This window comes from Corapipo altera, unplaced genomic scaffold (assembly GCF_003945725.1).
Source record: "Corapipo altera isolate COAL_440 unplaced genomic scaffold, ASM394572v1 308, whole genome shotgun sequence".
Lineage (NCBI taxonomy): Eukaryota > Metazoa > Chordata > Aves > Passeriformes > Pipridae > Corapipo > Corapipo altera.
In genome coordinates this window covers 5,716,793-5,737,049 of record NW_020884925.1, presented here as the reverse complement: position 1 = coordinate 5,737,049, position 20,257 = coordinate 5,716,793, and the positions used below count along the sequence as shown (strand labels likewise).

Sequence of the window (20,257 nt, the reverse complement as noted above, 5' to 3'; positions counted from 1 at the left end):
GACAAATGTCGCTTCACCACGTCATATCAATGAAGTGCAGGAGCCTTTGTGACGGTCCCTATCTTCAGGGGATTCAAATTCCCTTACAGAGCTTCTGTGCTCTGTCTCAAGGCAGCGGGGGGGCAAAGCCCCCCTCTGCATTCCTTTGGCCATCCCGGTCCAGCTCCGGGATGCCTTGAGCTTCTCCACTCCTTTCTTTTCGGTGCTGTAGCACTCTAAGACTCTTCTCAAGTAAGAGTCCATCATCTTCCTCCTCTCTAGGAGGTCTCAGAGGGGTTTGGGGAGTTTGTTTCAGTTCTTACCCAAACTCTCTCTCTCTCTGTAGAGTTTAGTTCTCTCTCTGCTGCTGGCTCTCTCTCTCAGACAGCTCTGTGTCTTCCTTGGCTGCATGCTGTCTCTGCTGCTTCTCTCTTTATCTCTTGGCTCTCTGCCACTGTCCTCTGTACGCTACTGCCTCTGCTGCTGCTCCGGTGGAGGAGAAAAACTTCCAGCTTCTCAGCTACAGATACTTAGTCCAGTCTAACACTGTTCCAAGTCCCTGTAGCCCCCCAGCCGGGGGCTGGGGGGAGCTCAGCCCCCAGTGGGGCTGGGGGCCCCTTCTCCTCGTGGCCTCAGAACATGGCCACCTCTCCAACAGCTACAACTACGCTTTTTTTCCGGTCTGGTGATACGTTTATATTTTGCAGAAGCGCTCATTGGTTCAACCCCAAGGGTAACCACCCCCTGGGGGTTTACCATTTTATAACTTTAAGGAGAAAACTGTTTTTCCCCCCTCCACAATCTGTGACAATTATTTCTTCTTTCTAAACTCAGAGTATTCTGAACTTTTTAAAGACATACATGCAATATTTTGAGAGGGTGAAGTTAGGTATTTGGAAGTTTCAATTATTTTGTAATGTACTATTGCTGTCTAATACTTCCATGTAAGAGGAGAATGTTATGCTGCTTTGGTTTAGTAATGATCCAACTGAGTCTTTTCAATTACTTTTAACAGCTTACTCAGTCCAGAATACCTGCAGACATTTGCTATTTAAATAATTGCTTTCTCCTTTACTTAAAGTGCATCTTTAGAATGGTTTTGTGACTACAGAAGCAAAGAGAAAAGCTGATTCACTCCTCTCTCTTCAGCATAAATATTTGGCTTGGAGCTGCTGAAATTCAAGTACAATATAAATAGTAAAAGCCTTTTCCAGGTTACTGATTCTATTTGTTAGTTGTAAGCTAGGCATCATTATTAGAGATTTATGTACCTCACAGTTCTTGAAGTCTTCTGTGTGAATCTTCCCTTTCTTCTCCTTTGAATCCAAGTTTATTGTTACTGAGTTTGTTAATAACCAATCCTACTCATATATATAATTTTTTTTCCATTCGAAACATGCTTTCACTTGCAAGCAGAGAAGGATGACTCCTAACATGTTCCTTAGAGTTATGAGAACAGACTTTCCTCAGATTTGCTGGATGACCAAATGCAATATTTTAATTTTGCTGAATGACTTGCCTGAAAGACTTCATAATCTACTTAAACTTGGATAAAGCTCAGTGTAGAATGAGTAATTTCCTGTCAGATTTTTAAATGCTGGATTTGTTTCACGTTACTTTACAGGTAACTGAAAATACTCCCTACACTCAAATGTATTTCCCACACTAGATACCATCAGAAATAGAGCTTCACAGTGGACTTTGCAGTCTGAAGAGTTGCACTACTTTTCCTTCGTCCAAAGTTGTTTTGTTCCTTGCTTGGGCAACAAGTGGACATGGTTGTAAACCTATTCCGTGGCTGAAAAGCTGCCTCTGTGAATGACTGGAATCTGTTTATTTCATCCTTGTTATTTTGTGGAACCTTCTTTCAGGAGTCTCCAACTCTCACGTCTCCAATACTAAATTTGTTGCAGACACCTGAGTTCAAAGACATGCAAACTCTCATGCAGGCAGAGCAAACCTTTTTGAGTTTACTTTTCTTAAGTAGCAGCTATGCACTGCTCCCTTAAAAATATAGTAAATATTTTAGATGCAGGTGAAATAAGGAATTATATTATACTTTCATACCTGAAATCTATCTTTTGAAGTGTTGTCCATGTCTCCATTTACAGTTCAATGTGCGTTTGAGACCTATATGGTTCAGAATTGATTCTTGAGTCTTCTCTGTAGTAGAGCAGCTGTTTTTTCTGGTGTTTTTCAGATGTATCCAATGAGAACAACTGAAGTTATAATTTGAGTTAAAGGATTGTTGTCCTTGAATTCATGAATAAAAGAGGTACACTGACACTAATTTCATGGATGAAAAAGCTTTACTGCTCATTATGTCTTCTCAGGATACAGTAGTATGAGAAACGAAGCACCATAATTGAGGTCAATCAAGGAGAAAAGAAATCATCTCACAGAATTGCAGAAGTGAAACTGGTTTTAGCCATTGATCGGTGTGGACGTTTAGATCCATGTGTTCAGGGTTACTGATTACACAGTGTTCTTTTTACACATCAGTGAGCTTATTTTGCTCCTTTTATTGTATATTGACTGAGGTCTCAAAAGTGCTAAGAACTTAAGAACCTTAAAGATTACAAACCTTTTATTTCCACAGGAAAATAATCTATTGAGCCAGCAAAATATGAACACGTTGTAAAGGGAGTTGCCAGTTCAATACTGTTGCACAGACTGGAGCTCATAAGTAATGGATTTGTGCTATGTAACTTTTTTTTTTTGGTAATATGAACCTAAGGAACACATTTCAGAAAACATAATAAATAATTTAAATGTTGTAAGTAAATGTGGAGACAGAGGAGTAAGTGGAGACAAAAGGCAGTTATATGTACTTTATCTCCTTCTAGAGCAAAATAGGTTTAAAAACAGTTTCTGAATTCTCTGTAAGCAGCACAACTGATTAATTTTCTGTATAATACTTGACAGAGTCAATATTTTGTGGTAATAGTGGTTCATCTGTGTGGTAGGGTCAGTATTGAATGTCAGATTCCCTGGTTTGATGTTCATGCCTGTAACTTAACTGACAGTACAGTTCATTGCTATGATATGAAGAAGCAAGGGAGTGATTAAATATTTACCAATATCTTCATTTGAGTTGTGAATATGTCCAGAGATTACTGTTTTAGTTTGGCTTACTTGATGCTTCTGAAAGGCACCTGATTTTAGAGAGAATTCAGTTCTAAGTTTGTTTTTTAAGATGAAGGAACTCTGTGGGTATGACCCACCATTAGAACCAATTGATCATATTCCAGTTTTGCTTTATTTTTTTTGTGACAGGAGGTTCAAATTAGGTCTTGAAAGGCAAAATTTCAGAGGGATGAACACACTTGCAGTGGGTGTTGTTTGGTTATAAAGGACCCAGCTCTACCACTGCTCCCATCACAAATGGAGGACTCATGCCATTGTCATTTTTCATTTTAGATTCTATCTCATTCCAGAGATTTTCTTTGCTTCTGTCAGGTAATTGCATGTGCTAACAGCTGTTTTAAATTGCTTTGTTAAATGATTGTTTCTGCAGTTGAGTTATCAAAGTGACAAATCAATCAGCAATTTTTTAACTTATTCCAGTTTAATACCATCTGACTACCTTATCAGCTAGCAGTTTGATGGAAAACAAAGAGAATCAGTGTTAAGGAGAATTGCTTTTTAACTATATTACAATATTTTTTTTTCATATGATGTTCTTACCTAATTATATCCTAAAATTACATTTTTTTAATATGAAATAGTAAAAAAAGTATTTCAATTAAACATTGAGATTTTCAAATATACTCAGGTTTTGTATTCTGTAGTCTTTTCGGCTGCACATTTAGAGAACATAGATTTTTTATATATTTATATATTATTTTAATTCTACTAATAAGGAAGAACTTTAAGGTGCAGTAGCAAAGAAATAGTGTCCAAAAAATAATACTGAAAACAGCTTAAATCAGGAAAAGGAAAACTAGATGTTCTCTCCTGAAGTTATGGGTGGACATATGAATGAATGATAGTGTGAAGAAGATTTGAGAATCACAAGTATCCTCTGGAACAACAGCATAAGTCAAAGGTGTCTGTTACTATGGAGGGAAAACGTAATGACACAGTTAATTTAGTAACTGTTTAACTGTAATAGGAATGGAATACTACAACCATGAAATCTTGATTTTTCACATATCAGTATTAAATTTTAATTCAGCTTTTGAGGTTTACTGAGAGACCTACTTGGGAAAATAACTGACCACAGAGAAACAGCTCCCAGTGGTGTCTTCCTCCAGTGGGTATGTGTCTGGATGGATCTAGGCATGCTTCCAGGCAATTCTGACAGCTGCTTCCACTCTGGAGGGGATTTGTGTCCTCTGCAGTTAGAGTTGAGGTGTATCAAGAAGATTGTATATGTAACCTGTAGAAGAATAATTCTACCTAGTACCTTATACCTATCAGAGCATCATGTCTGGGCTTCGCGAACGAAGATTTGGGAAGGCTCTATCCACATTTGTTACAGGCACGTTGGTGACTTATGAGGCCAATACGAGACAGACATATCTGATTGCAAAAGGCACAACAGAAAGACTCCTTAGATGGTGTATTCTGCAAGACACGGTTCTTTCTGCGTTGCCTTTTTTCCTCGAGAGTGATCCTGCGTGTGTTCTCAAAGGAGACAGCAGCGTTATAGATGGTGTGTCTCCAGGCCTCCCGATTGGAGGCCAGAGTAGACCAGTTATGGTGATCAATATGGCCGAGGCTGAGATGTTGTTTCAGGGAGTCCTTGTATCTTTTCTTAAGGGCTCCTCTCATGTGGCAGCCGGTGGCAAGTTCACCATAAAGCAAGATCTTAGGGAGGCGGTGGTTGGTCCTTCATCCTGGAGACGTGCCCTGCCCATCGCAGCTGTGTTGTCATCAACATGGCCTCTATACTTGTGACTGCTACTTGTTCTAGAACAGAGGTATTGGTCACAAAATCTGACCAGTGGATGTTTAGGATTGTAGAGGCAGCGTTGATGGAAGCGTTCCAGGAGACGCAGGTGGTGGGGGTAGATGACCCATGATTCGGAACCATACAAGAGAGTAGACAGCACTATGGCTCTGTAAACACTGATCTTGGTGCTTTTCTTCAAGTGTTTATTACACCATACTCTTTTGTGGAGTTTTCCAAAAGCTCTCTATGCCTTTGCTAATCTGTTGTCTATCTCTGCATCAGTCTTACCATCCAAGGAGATGAGGCTGCCTAGGTAATTAAACTGTTGGACTGATTTGAGCTCTGATTGGCCAATGGTGATGTGGGGATGATGGGGGACTTCCTGAGGTGCAGATTGATAGAGAACTTCCGTCTTCTTTAAGCTGACTTCCAGCCCAAAGAGCTCAGCAGCGTCTGCAAAGCAGGATGTTAAACGCTGCGGAGCTGCTTCTGTGTGGGCCACAAGGGCAGCGTCATCAGCATAAAGCAGCTCCTGGACAAGATGGTTTAAGGTCTTGGTGTGGACCTTCAGTCGCCTTAGATTGAATAGGCTTCCATCAGTACGGTATCGAATGTAGATCCCGTCCTGATCATCGAGGTCTGCTGTGGCCCTTTGGAGCATCATGCTGAAAAAGACTGTGAAAAGGGTTGGTGCGAGAACGCAGCCTTGTTTCACACCAATCTTAATTAAAAAGGGCTCAGAAAGTGTGTTGCCATATCTGAATTGGCCGTGCTGATCCTCATGGAGTGAGATGATCATTTTAAGGAACTTGGAGGGACAACCTAAACATTCCAAAATCTGCCACAGACCTTTTCTGCTCACAGTATCAAAAGCCTTGGTGAGGTCGACATAGAGACCTTTGTTCTGTTCCCTGCACTTCTCTTGCAGTTGTCTGAGAACAAATACCATGTCTGTGGTGCTTCTGTTGGCTCTGACTTTCAGGTAGAATTCCTTCTGCTATAAGTGGGTATTAGTCTGTTCAAGAGTTCTTGCCAGGATTTTGCCAGCAATGGAGAGCAGAGTAATACCACGGTAGTTTGAGCAATCTGATTTAATACCTTTCTTCTTATACAAAGTGATGATGACTGCATCATGAAGGTCAGATGGTAGTTCGCCGAGCTCCCAACAGCGCACCACAAACTCATGAAATTTGGTGTGGAGTGCAAGGCCCCCATGTTTCCAGACTTCGGGTGGAATGCCATCAACCCCAACTGCCTTGCCGATTTTCACCTGCTGTATGGCCTTGAGGGTTTCTCCTAAAGTGGGGGCAGTATCCAATTCATACTTTACTGGTTGTTGTGTGATGGACTGAATTGCTGAGTCTTGGACTACACGATTGGTACTGAAGAGTCTGGAAGTGTTCAGACCATCGATTCAGAATGGAGGTTTTATCTGTTAGAAGCGATTGGCCATCAGCGCTGAGTAGAGGGCTTTGGACCTGGTATGTAGGTCTGCATGCTGTTTTCAAGGCCTCATAGAAACCTTTGTGATCACCTGTATCTGCGCATAATTGAGTTTTTTCAGCTAAATCGATCCACCACTTGTTCTGGATGTCACAGAGTTTCTGTTGGAGCCTGCTGCATGCGAGACGAAAGGCTGTTTTTCTTGCATGACAGGATGGCAGAGCATCAATTGTAATATAAACTTGCTGAAGAATCAGATTTTTGTTTTAAAAATACAGAAGTACCCAGAAAATTCCATGTAAGAGAAGATTGGTTCAGCCAGTTCTCAGGAGTAAAGAATCATATTTCATACCATTACAGATTCATGTGTTGTTGCAGATGTCAGTCAAAAATCTATCACTAAATCTGCTTGATTTTATGTTTAGTATAGATTTTCTACTCCTTTAGACACCTGTAAATGTAGCTGTCTGTGGCCAGGTACTGTGGAGAATTAAGATTGTCCCTGTTGTGGTTACTGCTAAAGGACATGGTGTCTGTTTGTAACTGTGTTTCAGCTGCAATCTGTGGAAGCACCTCCACTGCCCCTCTGGTAGTGTTTGGCCATGGAGGGCTTTAGATCTTAAAAGCCTGTTCCTGCTTATTTTTTATCTATAGTTGAATAAATGGGTGTCATGAATTACCTAATTATTTTTTCTACAGGGCACAGGAAGTAAATTCCTTGAAAATGGTAAAATGCCTGAGGCTGAATAATGTTTGCAGGGTGTGTGGGGGAGTGAGGAACAGAGGAGAAGGGATTGGTTGTGGGTTGATTCTTGTTTGAGTTGAAACAGATGTTAGGAAAAGAAGCCAAAGCAAATCAAGAAGTACAATTGCTTTAAGAAATACCTACTGATGGTGAGGGTGCCACAGTCGTTGCTCAGTTGTTACATTTTTGACTGATAGATGTCTGCTCCCTATGAATCTTTGAGATACATAAAATTCTGTATCAATGCATTTGAAACATCCTAGTTGTATCTTCATCTTCCAAAAGGTTGCATTGGGAACAATAACTTGTATGCTTCATGTGAAAAGGGAGTGTATGGAGAGAGGCTGTTCCTGTGGGCAGTGATCCCTGCCCTGCATCGAACGATGATGCTGAACAGCAAACAGGGAGCAGTGACCCGAGGGAAAAGTCCCAAACCACAAAGGAGTTGTGATCATTGTGAGTGTCCAGCCTGGGACACTATTGCACCTCAGGGTGCTTGCAGAGTCTTACTTTGTATCTTGTTTCACGACAGTTAGCAGGGAATAAAACTTAAAGCAGTCTGTTTGACACTGTCTGGAGAGGTTTTCTGGGATTACTGGTAAAGAAAAATAACTGAAAATGAAAACATTACTTGGTTTTACTCTGTGCTTTGCAGTATGTGAGGAAGTAATTATGGGGGGACATTTTGTCCTTTTTCTATCCACATAGAATGAAATGGGTTAGGTTTATTCCTTATTTTTTATAAATGAAAGATAAGTGTAATTGAAAATGAGCCTTGCTTTTAGCTTTTCTCTGATAAAAACAGTTGTATCTTTATGATGTTGCTTCTATTCTTACCTAGTAGCAGGATGAAGAGGGTAGTATTTCCATAGGAAAGGATCTGGGGTTATGTTGGACAAAAGATGAATCACTGATGTGCTGTTGCAGAAAACCTCATTCACCACTGCAGGATGTGTAAGGGTGAGTGTAGCTTTTAAGGCACTCGAAATAATCCTTATGCTACAGTCAGCATTTGCAAGGCCTTCAGTTGTACCCAGTTTAGGATTCTGCATTTGAGGAAGAATGTGGACTAAGATGAGGTGAACCAAATGAAATTAATGAAAACAATCAGAGCCCTAGGAAGGTCATTTCACTTGAGGATTGGAGGAAATGAGGTCAATAGGTAATGAAATAAAAGTGGAAAAGACTTAAAGAACTATAATAGAGTTTAGAGGTATAAAAGTCTGCTGTGTAATAGCCTGCTCTCAAAAGCTAGAGAAGAAAAGGAGCAATGATTTTCAACTGTGAGATGGACATAAGGAGGACACGGATGGTAAAGATAGTCATTGGAATAGTGGGATGTGAAGCTGTGGGATCTTTAGAAACAGATCAAAGAAACATCTGTCATGAGTGTTAGAGGCACAGTTGAGTCTGTCCCAAAGCATGTAAAGTTTTATGAGGGTCTTGGAGACACTTCAGATCCTAATTTGGAGCTTTGATGTAGATTTTATTATTTGGCATAAATGGTATTAAGTTATGCACTTAGATTAGCTAAATCTATTGGATCTAAATGACTGTATTAAGCAATGAATGAAGTTTCTTACTGCCAGGAAATAGTCCTATTTCTACCCTAGATCTTGTCTCTGCCTTGATGTTCTTTCTGTAGGGTCTCTTTTTGTGCCATGGTTAACTAACTGAATCTCTAGGGAACACCTTGCCTTTTACCTCCATTTGAATGCTCCAAGTGGATCTGTATGACTTTGTGTATCACCTTCTGTATGTGAGTTAGAGATTGGCCCTTCCAGTGTTTGCTGTTGATGCTGATGATTCATTATTCCCTGGCTGAGGGGCTGGACAACAAGACAAGACTCTGACCAGATCAACAAGGGCAGATCTGGCTCAGTGTAAGCTATTAAATGACCGAAACTTGTTGGCCCATTTATTGCCTGCCTGGTTCCCATGGCTGGCATTTTCATCTTCAAATGAAGGTCACTCGAGGAGCATGCAATTACAGTGGCAGGAGTAAATCTGCAGCTTTCTATCATTTTTTTCAGTATTGTTGGGAAAAAGCGAGCAGTGCATTGATTTTTATAGCATGGAAGTTATTTTATGCACTGGCAGTGACTGAAATACTCTTTTAAACTTAGATCCTATGGAACGTTCTTTACACAGTGAGTGTTTTTACTTATGGTATTGTAACAATTTTGATTTTGTTTTTCATCTGTTCTCTCTGCTGCTTTTTCTCAAATGCTTTTACTGGCTGTTCAGAATACTAACTGAGCCACATAATTGCCACAAGTACAACAGCTATGCAATTGCTGTGCAAGAATTGTAGCAGCTTTGAAATGTAGTCAGCATGCTAAATCAGTGTTTCTTTTCACTGGCTGTTGGGAAAGTAAATACAAATCTAGTGATTGGAAGAGAGATGAATGGTTTGTTTTTAGTTATGCCATTGCTAAAAAAATGTTTCCATTTTAATTCAGATGTTTCTTTTATTTTATTCTACTTAGTACGCAAATGCTGTATGTTCTATTTTAAATGTCTTGGATTTTTTTAAAAAACATGGGCCATATGCCCTCGATTCATCAGCAGAAGGTGGAATGCCCAGGTGTAATCACCGCTTTTCTGTAAATCTAAAAATGTTTCAGATGCCTGAAGTATCTGACACAGGACAACAGTCTCTATTTCATACTAAAGTTGAATTTTTTTTAACCCACAACTCCAAGTTGTAGATTTCAACTACTGAAAGCAATGATGTTTCTGTGTGGTGTTGTTTTTAATCAGATGTCTCCTTCATAGTATCTTTCTTGTGATGGCTGTAGCTTGGAGTCCACTGTGAAAGCAGTAATTTGTCTTTTCTTTTTGGGAACTGGAAATTGAATATCAGTATTTCTGAGGAAATATCTAATAGCAAAGAAGGGGAGGGAAGATAGTTTTTTCTGTAACTGTTCTCTTTGCAGATTGCTTTAAAAAAATATTACAAGCTAAATGAGTTCTACACAGTTATTTAATTAATTAATAGCAGTTGACAGTGATTATTATCACATTCCTAAAAACTTTGTGTCCTTCGTGTCCCTGAGTGGAGAGATGATATTCTGCTGCCTGTCTCTTGCAGGACCTGTTGTTCAGTGTGTGCGCTCTCAATATCATCTCCACCATTGTCTGTGCTTTGGCAACAGCAATGTGTTGCATGCAGATGGTTTCTTCTGATCTTCTGCAAATGGTGAGTATGTTTCAGTGACAGCACAGGATATTGTCCAACATAACATATTGTCCTTATCTGTCTCTCTTCATTTGCACCTACTCTTTGCTTGTAAACTTAAGCCTATTTGTGTGTCTTTTTGTGCTGTTAGAACATGTGTGCACGTGGGTGTATTTTTTTATCTGCATATATCTGTATAATATAGCATATAGATGTATGCAGTATGAATAGTTGCTGTGTTTTAAATGTTTATGTATTATATTAGAGGGTTTTAATCAGGATTTTGCAATTGGGAGGATGTTATTTTTGTTAATGAGGTTATTAACGAGGTTCACTTATATATGCACATTAAATTTTCTCTCGTTACTTGTGTATTGTCTCCAGGTTCCTCATTATCCAGTACCATTACTTAGCTCTGAGATATTAGTTTTCACTACTACCTTGATGTGAGAATTCTAGAGAATGAGATGTATAAGTTCAAACCTGGAACTTTTCACAGCCCTGTGCCAATAACAGTATTTTCATAAGGAAAACGTATTCAGCTTCAGAGTAGCACTTGTGTTCAAAACAAGAGGGAAAAGGATCATTAGTCTTCTGCATAGTCAGCTGCATCCCAGGATACTCTCTTGTTTTGGTTGGACAAAGACAGCTTTCCTATCCCAAATGAGTACTGGAATTTGCAAGGTTTCAATGTGATGTTGAGACGCAAAAAAAGAAGAAAAATTTAAAAACCTTTGTATTTTGCAGTGCAGCTATACTGCTTCTAACCTCTCTCTATTGCTGGCTAATCTAGGAAATCGTCCTGTTTAGTAAGTGAGGGCAAGCACACAAACCTGATAGCAGTCATTTGTGCATCAAGTATTTTAAAAGTTTGCATAGATGGAAGACTGACCCAGCAAATTGTCTTCAAACCACTTAAACAACACAGAAAGGTTGTATGATCTGCCATGAAGGCATGTGATTGCTTTAAAAATAAATAAATAAACAAACAAATATAAATACAGTAGGTGCCATGGGTATTGATTTAAGTGCATGAGTCACAGAGATAAGACTGTCCTTTCTGGACAAGTGTTCCAGTCCCTGGGTTACAAACTCAGTTAAAGAATATCTTTGGTCTGTGATCTGGTGTTTGCTTTGTATAGTAATGGATATAGCAAGTTAAGCACGTGTCTATATAACGACTACAAATAGTGCATAAATGCAGTTTTTCTTATAGCACTCCGTGTGTGCATGTTGGTAGAGACTTGTAAATGGTGCTTATTTAATAACTTTGGTCTGGATATCAAACGATTGACAAAATCGTTTCAGCTGATGACACACTGTACTTTAAATGTTAAAGGATTTTTTCATATTCTGGGTATTTTTTCTTTTCATACAATCTCCCCCTCCATGTTATTTGCTGCAAGAATGCCCATTGACTGAAGAACTTTTTCACTTTGCAGTGATGATGAGGAGATGAAGAGATCATCACACCTTCAAAAATACGTCTGGTGTAAAATGGTAGCAGTGATCCTGAACCGTAGCCATGTATATCCCAGGAATCTTAACCTACATTTATTTTAATGGTATTCAGCAGTGTAAGAGGAATAAAAATGTATAGATAACAATGAACCAAAAACAATGTTAAATGCTTCTGAGGGACATATGCAAGAAGCAGTAATCTCAGTAGGAAATCAAATTCCTTAAAAGCACATTATTTTTCTCTCTACCACCTCATTCTTGACTTCTTTTAAACTCTTTCTTTACCACCTGGCATTATGTTCATTTCCTTTTGCTTCCCATGCTTTGTCCTTCCAGCTTTTTTTCTTCCTGCTTAGTTGTCCATGCTCCCACCCTTTCAGCTCCATCGACAAGAATTTTCTTCCCTCTCCACAGAAGAAGGGAAATATGTATATATCTTTCTGCTCAATCCCAGTCTTGTCTTGTTTCTCAGTTTTTCCCTTTCTTTTTTCAGGTTGCTGAGCCAGATTCCTACCGGGCCTAAGTGAGCGTAACTTCCCTGGGGCTACGCTGACTTAGACCAGCTGAGATTTGACCTGAAGATTTCTTTTTCTTTCACTATTTTCAGCCTGTTGTCCCATGACCTGCATTTCCTTTTTGCTCTACTGCACCCAGAAATCTGATTGACTTCCTTTTTCTTGCTTGTTAATGCTCAATTTGTACTTTTCCCTGTCGCTTTTCCCTGATGTGTGCATCTTCTCTTAGCCCAGTTGTACCGTGCTGGAAATTTAAGACAAGCAGCAGCAAGAGATACCACCCCCTTAGATGAAAAAGTTTTAATTATTCTGCTGATGCTTTTACTCTTGTTCTACAGTATTCAAGAGCTATGAAGGCTCTCCTGTAGCAAAAGCAAGAAGAGGCAATGGGGAACACCCTCCTTGGCCATCGCTGGGTTATCGTTAGAGCGTCAGTTCTGTGGGTCACGTGCTGTGTTAGTGTTCTTGGCTCAGAATTTAATCAGTTAGGATGGTGAATTTCTGCAAATGTCAAACAATTTCAATTTATTGCTTAGCAGCATAAATTAGGTGTATAATACAGTCTCAAGGAAATCTACAGCAGTGATTCTGTGAGTACATGCTTTGTTGCTGAGTTTTGCATACAGTGAGGGTCTGATTCATACAGGCAAGCTGACAGTGTTTTATTGGAAACTACTATATTCTGACATACTGATCTGTAGTAAAATGTCCTAAAAATGTAAACACAAACTCTCCAGTAGTAAGCACAGATTAAATTTTCCAATGAATTCAAAAAGGGGGTTTTGGTTTAAAAACAATTATACCTAACAAACCTTTGGTTTCAAGTGTTAAGGAAAAAATACTGCAAAATATTGCAAACTATTTTTTTTGCTTTATATTTTATTTTATATTTTATTCTAAATTGTTCCTTATTGGCCTTGACTGTTTTAGAAAGTATCCCAAATTTTTCACTCCATTTTAACCTTTCTCACTGTGTTGCTCAGGCCAAAAAACCCATACCAATTGTACTAAAGGTGCAAGAGTAAGCAATACCATAGTTAAATATTGAAATAGCATTTGTTATGTGTTTCACGAGACAGTTTAAGGCTGCACTGCATTACAGAGCTTCCCAGAATTGTTTATTCTATGTACACACCCCTCCAGGAAATAAATGTGAATCAAATGAGATTATATCAAGGTTCTGTAATGTGAAGAAACCTCTCTTAATAACCAGACTGTCACTTCCATGATATTTCATTTGTTGCCTAAGGCAGTTTCACTTTGGATTTTGTCTGATGAATGGCTACTGCAAAAATGCACCCTGCTTTCTTCAAAAGGTAGCTGCCTGAACTAAACAAATAAATACAAGAAATGATGCCCACTGTGGCCAAGCTAAATCATGAAGTAGTACACCTATTCCATTCCTCCTTCCACTCCGCATATGTTCATACAGTACTTATCCTAGAAGTACTGGCACTGATGTAATTGAGTGTGTTCTGATTTTATCACCATCACTGTTAGTAGCTGTTCATGTTATTTGATACCTAAAACCATCTGTTATTTTGTAAAGGAAATAAGGTAATGATGACACATGCAAGCTGTAACATTTAATTACTGTTTTCATCAGTCATAATGATAATTCAGCATGTGATTAACTTAATAGGCTCTAGTTAATATTTCTACTCAAACACCTCACATAAAGCACCTCTGCATGAGGATAACATCTTGCTGGTATTGTTTAACCCCCACATGCTGGTGAAATAGTAATAAACCCTTCAGGGTGAAGCTTCACATTAAGTGAGAATTGATTGTACATTATTAGATATTATTATTTAATCTAATTACATCAAAACCTAAATATTAGGGGGTTTTGGCACAAAGTTCACTTACAAGTTCTGTAAAGCCCAGAGGACAGTGCCTTTAGAAATGTACATTGCGAATTAGGTACATCCACAGAAAGATCCTAAATGTAAATATGGTTGGGTAAATATTGCCTTCACATCCACCACAAATAAAATGGTAAAATGTAAACCTTTGGTTCAGGAAAGCTTTTGACATGTTTAACAAATGTGCCATTTTTTATTAAACATTTTTTTGTAGAATAAGTATATTTAATATTTAAAACTATTTAAAATATGGTCACTACTTTGAGAACAATTATGTTGTCACAGACCAATCCCCCTGAGACTACAGAGCTAATGGTTTGTGATGGTTGTAGGAACAGCAACTGGAAACAATGGAGCACAAAAATTTGAATCTATTTGCCTTATCAAAATACCTGCAGTGTTGCAATTTCCCTTTAAGATCGGGGACAAATTAGAAGAGTCAACAGTGGTCCTTCTATTCTTGCAGAGAGTTAGAAGCTGCATTTCCCTTTAGGAGATACTGATTCCAGTGTTTCAGAAAAGGAAAACAGCAACTTGTCCAGGAGGAGGACAGTTAATTGAAGACAGAATTATAGACCCGAGTGTATTGCAAAGAGCTTCTACTCCAGATAACATGCCAATATTTAATTATATGCAATTAGAAATTTTTATTTCCTATTCTCAAGAATTAGCAGATTTTTATAAATGATATATAGAGACTGAAATGAAAATAATGAATTTAGAGTCTCCAAAGGATGCATTTCCAAGTTATACAGTACATTTATTAAATGTGATATAGAAGGCAGAGGTAATTACATGCAGATATGGGAAAGACTCCAGATAAGAAGTTTCCCTCAGAGCACTAGTCGTGTACTGACGTGTGGCACTTGCTGGTTTAGATAAGTCATAATTGCTGAGCAGTGAATCCAAGTGGTGTAATTTCCATGGGCCAGTAGTGCTGATCAGCTGCAGGCTACATGGACTAGAGAATGTCTGTTGATGTTCGGGGGGGTGTCCCATGTCTGGGAATACTGATGAAGAGTTCCTAATATCACAGACCTTGGGCAGAAGGATGTACACATGGTACCACATGAGTAACTCTTTCATTAGAGAATTGTATTTACAGGTCTTACCTGCTGTTTATTCAGCTCCTTAGCTGGGCTCCTCCATCAGCTCTTACTTCAATGTACTCAAAATATTCAGAACATAAATAATAAACTCCAATCATTCTGGTCACTTCAGTGACCGACTTTTAGATGACCTGTCAGTGAAGAGCTCGATATTCGGTCTGGCAAAAAGAGAATGAGTTTTTCGATCTTATTCGTCTCTATCTAATGGTGTTCATTTCACCTTGAAGAGTTAAACGCTGGGCACAGAGCTGTGTAATTGTGCCCAGCGCTGCCTTCCTTGCCGGGAAGGGGCAGCTGCAGTGCCTTGCTTCAGGCTGGAAGGGGCAGAGGGGTCACTGGTGTCCAGCCCGCGGCATTCTCTGTGTGCAGTTCTCAGTGCTATAGTACACGGACCTGGGAGCAAACCTACCTTTTCAAAAAACTTTTGCCTCTTCTGGAAGTGGGGTACTTCTAACATTTCTGTTTCCGATTCTCTGCTTGCTAACAACTTGCTGCTGAGGACTAACTTCTGTTTTGAGTAAGAATTGGGTACAAAACCACAGTGTTTTACAGCATTCTTGTTTGCTCTACTGCAACCAGATGTTTTATCCTTTCCCTCATAACTGCAAACCAAATAACAAAATAAGTGGTCCTCATTATCAGAGCTGTTTAAATAAGGCTGTTCCACTCCTTCCAAGTTAGAGGTGCCCAATTAAAACACAGAGAATTCTGTGTGCAATGTGTGCACTACATTACACATCACTTAGCACGTGCTCCAATCTGTGTAACGGCCTCTTGGGTATCAGACGTGTTTCACAGACTAAAGTAAGGCCCTCTTTTGACCAAAGATGAGAGGACACCTGCATGAGTGTAATAGTTTGAATGCCAAGCTTCAGACACAAGATTAGCGATTTCCTAAAAGAAGAGCATGAATTCTAGATCTGTATTTCATTGCCTGTGAGATTTCTGAAAGCTCTCAGCATCCAACAGCTCCAGGAGGTCAACAGAAATGGTGGAGTCTCTCACATTTCCAGAGCTGGGGGCTTTCTATTTATGCCTAATAAATATGTTTGTAATATTAATTGATAACTACAAAGTTTTGCAAAGCTTTTAACACTGTTGGGTATTTAGTGTTTACCAGTGGTGGTGTTTGCTGTTTATCCTTGTCTGCAACTATTTTCTGTCTGTTACTTCTGCAATGGCTATTAATTTAATCCCAAAAGCCTATCTAGGAGACCTGCTCGTGAGAATTGTTTCATAGTGTGTGAGTTGTGTCATAGTGTGAGCTGCAGTTTTTGAAATGACATTGAGTGCAACTTGGTCTTGTTTGTACTGGTGACTGAACAGGTCAACCCCATTTTCTGTCTGTCAGTTCTTATTATTATCTGTCCTACTTGCCATCAGCATCTTGAGACTGATTATTTAGTTACAGATGTCTTATAATACCAGTGATATGTGTTTCCTTGTGAAAGTATTTGTCAGTGTTTCTTCACCTAGTCTAGCTTTCTCAGCCCTTTGCATTTTCTTCCTGTCTTTTCTTCCTGTGTCTTTTTCTGACCTGTGGAATTTGCATTAACTCTGTGCTGAGCCCCTGACAGCCTTCACTATTTAAGACTAACTCTTACAGATTTTTGAAATACATTTTATTGCAGAAAGTATAAGCTTTTGCAGGCTCATAGAGATTAGTAGGTAGGGTAGTATGGAATAAGATATGATTTAACTCCCACTTAGTAGCTTTCCAATTGTTTTCTCAAGGGTGTCTGTTCTTTGTGGTAATCCCTTATATTTGCTATTGTTTCATTTCCTGCTAGTTTCCCTCTTACAGCCTTTTTCACTTTAATTTCTGTGCCTTCCAGCAGGATGATATCACACAGGTAAACTGTTGTTTATAACCCCCCCCCCCCCAAACATGTACCTTTTCATGTCCATTCTGCTGCTCACTGTCAGTGTTGGTCACAGTTCGCTGCCATGGTTTGTATTCCCAGTGGCAATTCTCGAAAGGGATGCAAATGGTCCTGCTGTTCAACTGAACTGCACCTAAATATTGGGGCTTTTCCTTCTTGAACCACAGCCCCTTCTGCCCTGTGTAAAACCTCTCCCTTCTGTCACATTCCCCAAAATGTCTGCTGATGGTTCCCTTGCTGTCAAAGTGCTGTGTGTTTAATTGCCGTGTTCTGACCTGTGTTAAGAGCATCACTCCCAATACATGGCTGAATGAAACCAGCTCCAGGGAACTCCAGAACTGAAGGGATGGAGCTCCATGTTCTCTGGTGCCAACCAAAGCTTGGGTTCCATGGCAGTATATGGAAACAGTCTGGGAGAGAGTCAGGAAAGAAAATTGTTTGGTTTCCAATTTTTTTCCAAACAGCAAAAATGACCCCAGATTACCAACTCTTCTAGGAAAATGAGTGCAGTCTTGAGTCTGGTGGAATCAAGTAGGGTACAAAATGTGACCCAGAGTATACAGATATTTGTCTTCGTTATGATAAATTTTTATGCAGGTTTTCAGTAATTAAATTGAAGTTTGTCTTGCTTCCTTTTTTTCCTAAAAGATTCTTCCATGTATTTGGGACAGTGGCAGAATGATGATTGCAGAACTTAGGACAGAAGTTTGGAGTTTAATGGTTAATGTTAATGTAATATTACAGTTTGGGAAATGACTGTTTAAAGATTAGGTGAGTTTAGACCAAATGACTGCAAGAATGTGTTTTTTTCTGTAAGACAAATAGAGAAATGTCTGATTGTACCTGGGATAACGACATCCCACCTCATATGAAAGATGAAAGAGCATCAGACATTTCATGTAACAAAGAGTAAATCAAGTAGACATCTCATGTCTTTTTTTCTATACTGTGCCATCAGTAGAACACAATGGCTGAGAGTCCTTGGTTTGCTGTAAGATGTAATGATATAATGATATATTCTTCTCTGCAGAAGAGGTTCTCTATTAATAGTTACATGTGAAAATGTCTCTGGAGAGCTGATTAGTAAGCAGCTAATAGTTCATTTTCACAAATGGTTGAATTTGGTCCTCCTGACTCTCTGTTGTGTTGTGTTACTACAGCTTTGACCTTTGAAACAACATACATGGAGTTTAATAGAATTAATATGTAACTCAACCTTTTAAACATCAAAGACCAGTATTATTTCTTTGGTAATGTAAATTCAGCAGAACTACACAAAGTTAAATTTTAAAAAAAAAACAGTGATATTAAAATTGAAGGTAATTTACCCTCTATTTGCTGGATCTCCTAAGTTATAAGCATTTTCCCTTTTGTTTCACTGCTTCCTAAATTTTTATCACAGGTTTAAACAAATAATAGTGTAATGAGTGACCTTACAAAGACATGTTGTCTTGTTCCAGTATAAAAAAAGAATGTGCCTTCCTCAAAGTTTCTTAGCTGACTTGTTTTAAAAGGCAGGAGATAAAGATCAAGTCAGCTACTGATCCAAGAAAAGTGATATGACAGCAGAAGCTTGCCTAGAGAAAAAAAAATTCTTTTATGGTTTTGGATTGTCTTTTGATCCCCTTTTATCCGTGGGGACCATAAAGAGCCAGGTCAAGGTGGCTGCATTCCATGTGATCTGCAGCATGGTCCATATTTGATCTTGAATTAGCTTAAGCCTTTCCTAGGACACTTGTTTACAGTGTTTCTGAGATCAAAGGTATTGGAATGGCTTCCTTAAATCCCTGCTCTGCTAGAAGCTGATGAGGTTGCTGTCACAAATGTTGACAGTAATTCTCAGTATTATTAATTTTTATTGTTCAGTGTAGTAGTTTTCTTTTTGGTTTTGAGATGTTTATATGGAATAAGTGTTTTTCTTACTTTCATACCAGGATTTAAAACCTTTATACCACATTTAAGTGTGCATTGTATCACCAAACACAGACAGCTATTAAGTATATATTTTTTTACAAGAATAATAAAGAATAGTTATAAATCACCCTTTTGTTGGAAGGGAAAAATAGGTGGGCTATTTTTAATTGTTTTATTCAAAATTCAATGAATATGTGGTAGCCTATTTCTAGTTAGTTTTATTTGGGTTTGTTTTGGAGGGTGGCTTTTGGGTTTTTTTCCCCTGTAAGCGCAGGGCACTTCAGATGGGGAAAAAAACCATCCATGTTGTTATTTTAGTGGTTTTTATTATTGTTCATCAGTTATGAAAATACAGCTGATTATGTGGTACTATCATAAAATTGTATACAATGTAGAATTATTTCTTGAAAAGCTATTTAATTTCAAATGTCTGTGTTTTGCATCCTAAGAATGACTGACTTGGAGGCCCAAGGCCTCTCTGTCTTTAGTCAAACCTTGTGTTGTATTTTGGCAATCTGACTTACCCTTCTCAACTGATCCCGAGTATTCTTATGGTTCCAGAAGTGCCTCTGATTTCAGTGTGGTTATTAATGAAATTGGATATTGGTCAGGGATGGTAATACTGAAATTTTATGGACATTTTTATTATTAGTGATGATGTTTCTGCCATCTGAAGGAACTCGACCTGTTCATTTTCAGTTTCTGCCACAGAGGCCGCATTCTACCAATCCTGACTGCATGACTCCACACGGGACTGTCCTGCATCAGACCTTGGATTTTGATGAGTTCATACCACCAATCCCACCTCCACCCTACTACCCCCCAGAATACACCTGCACACCAGTGATAGAGGCACAGAGGTGATTCTTCTTCCCTTTCTTACAGTCAGGGTGTAGTTCTGAGACTAAGAAGCAGACCAGTGGTTCTGCAGACTAAGAAGATCTTTCAAAGAATATAAAGGCAAATCATGTCCTTCACTTACATTGAGTGCTTTTTTTCCAGAGAGATTACATATGGGTTTTTTGCAACCTTGTCAGGCTACATCTGGAAATATTTGTGTTAAAGCTTTGCTGTAAAAGAGAAATGATTAAACTTAGCTAAGACAAGAATAACCATATCTGAACTTAAAACAGAGATCATCTTATATAGGTAACCCTTTCACAATTAATATTATACACTTGAAGTTGAATATGAGATTTAATTCTTTAAGGAAGTCATTGTAGTTTAAATGTATTGATGTGGAATAGTGAAGGACATTAATGATG

General features: G+C 38.8%; 1 protein-coding gene across 4 annotated transcripts in view; it reads left to right on the top strand.

Moving 5' to 3' along the window:
- The window catches only part of FAM189A1 (family with sequence similarity 189 member A1), a 113,340-nt gene that overhangs the window by 75,023 nt on the left and 18,060 nt on the right, over positions 1-20,257 (top strand). Inside the window, exons 5-7 of one of the 4 annotated variants that reach the window (XM_027657573.1) lie at positions 10,159-10,266; positions 17,034-17,048; positions 19,692-19,852. In XM_027657573.1, coding sequence (XP_027513374.1) covers positions 10,159-10,266; positions 17,034-17,048; positions 19,692-19,852 — 284 coding nt within the window. Of the gene's footprint in view, positions 1-10,158; positions 10,267-16,985; positions 17,049-19,691; positions 19,853-20,257 lie in introns of all 4 variants that reach the window. The other 3 variants (XM_027657572.1, XM_027657574.1, XM_027657571.1) reach the window with 3 other exon arrangements.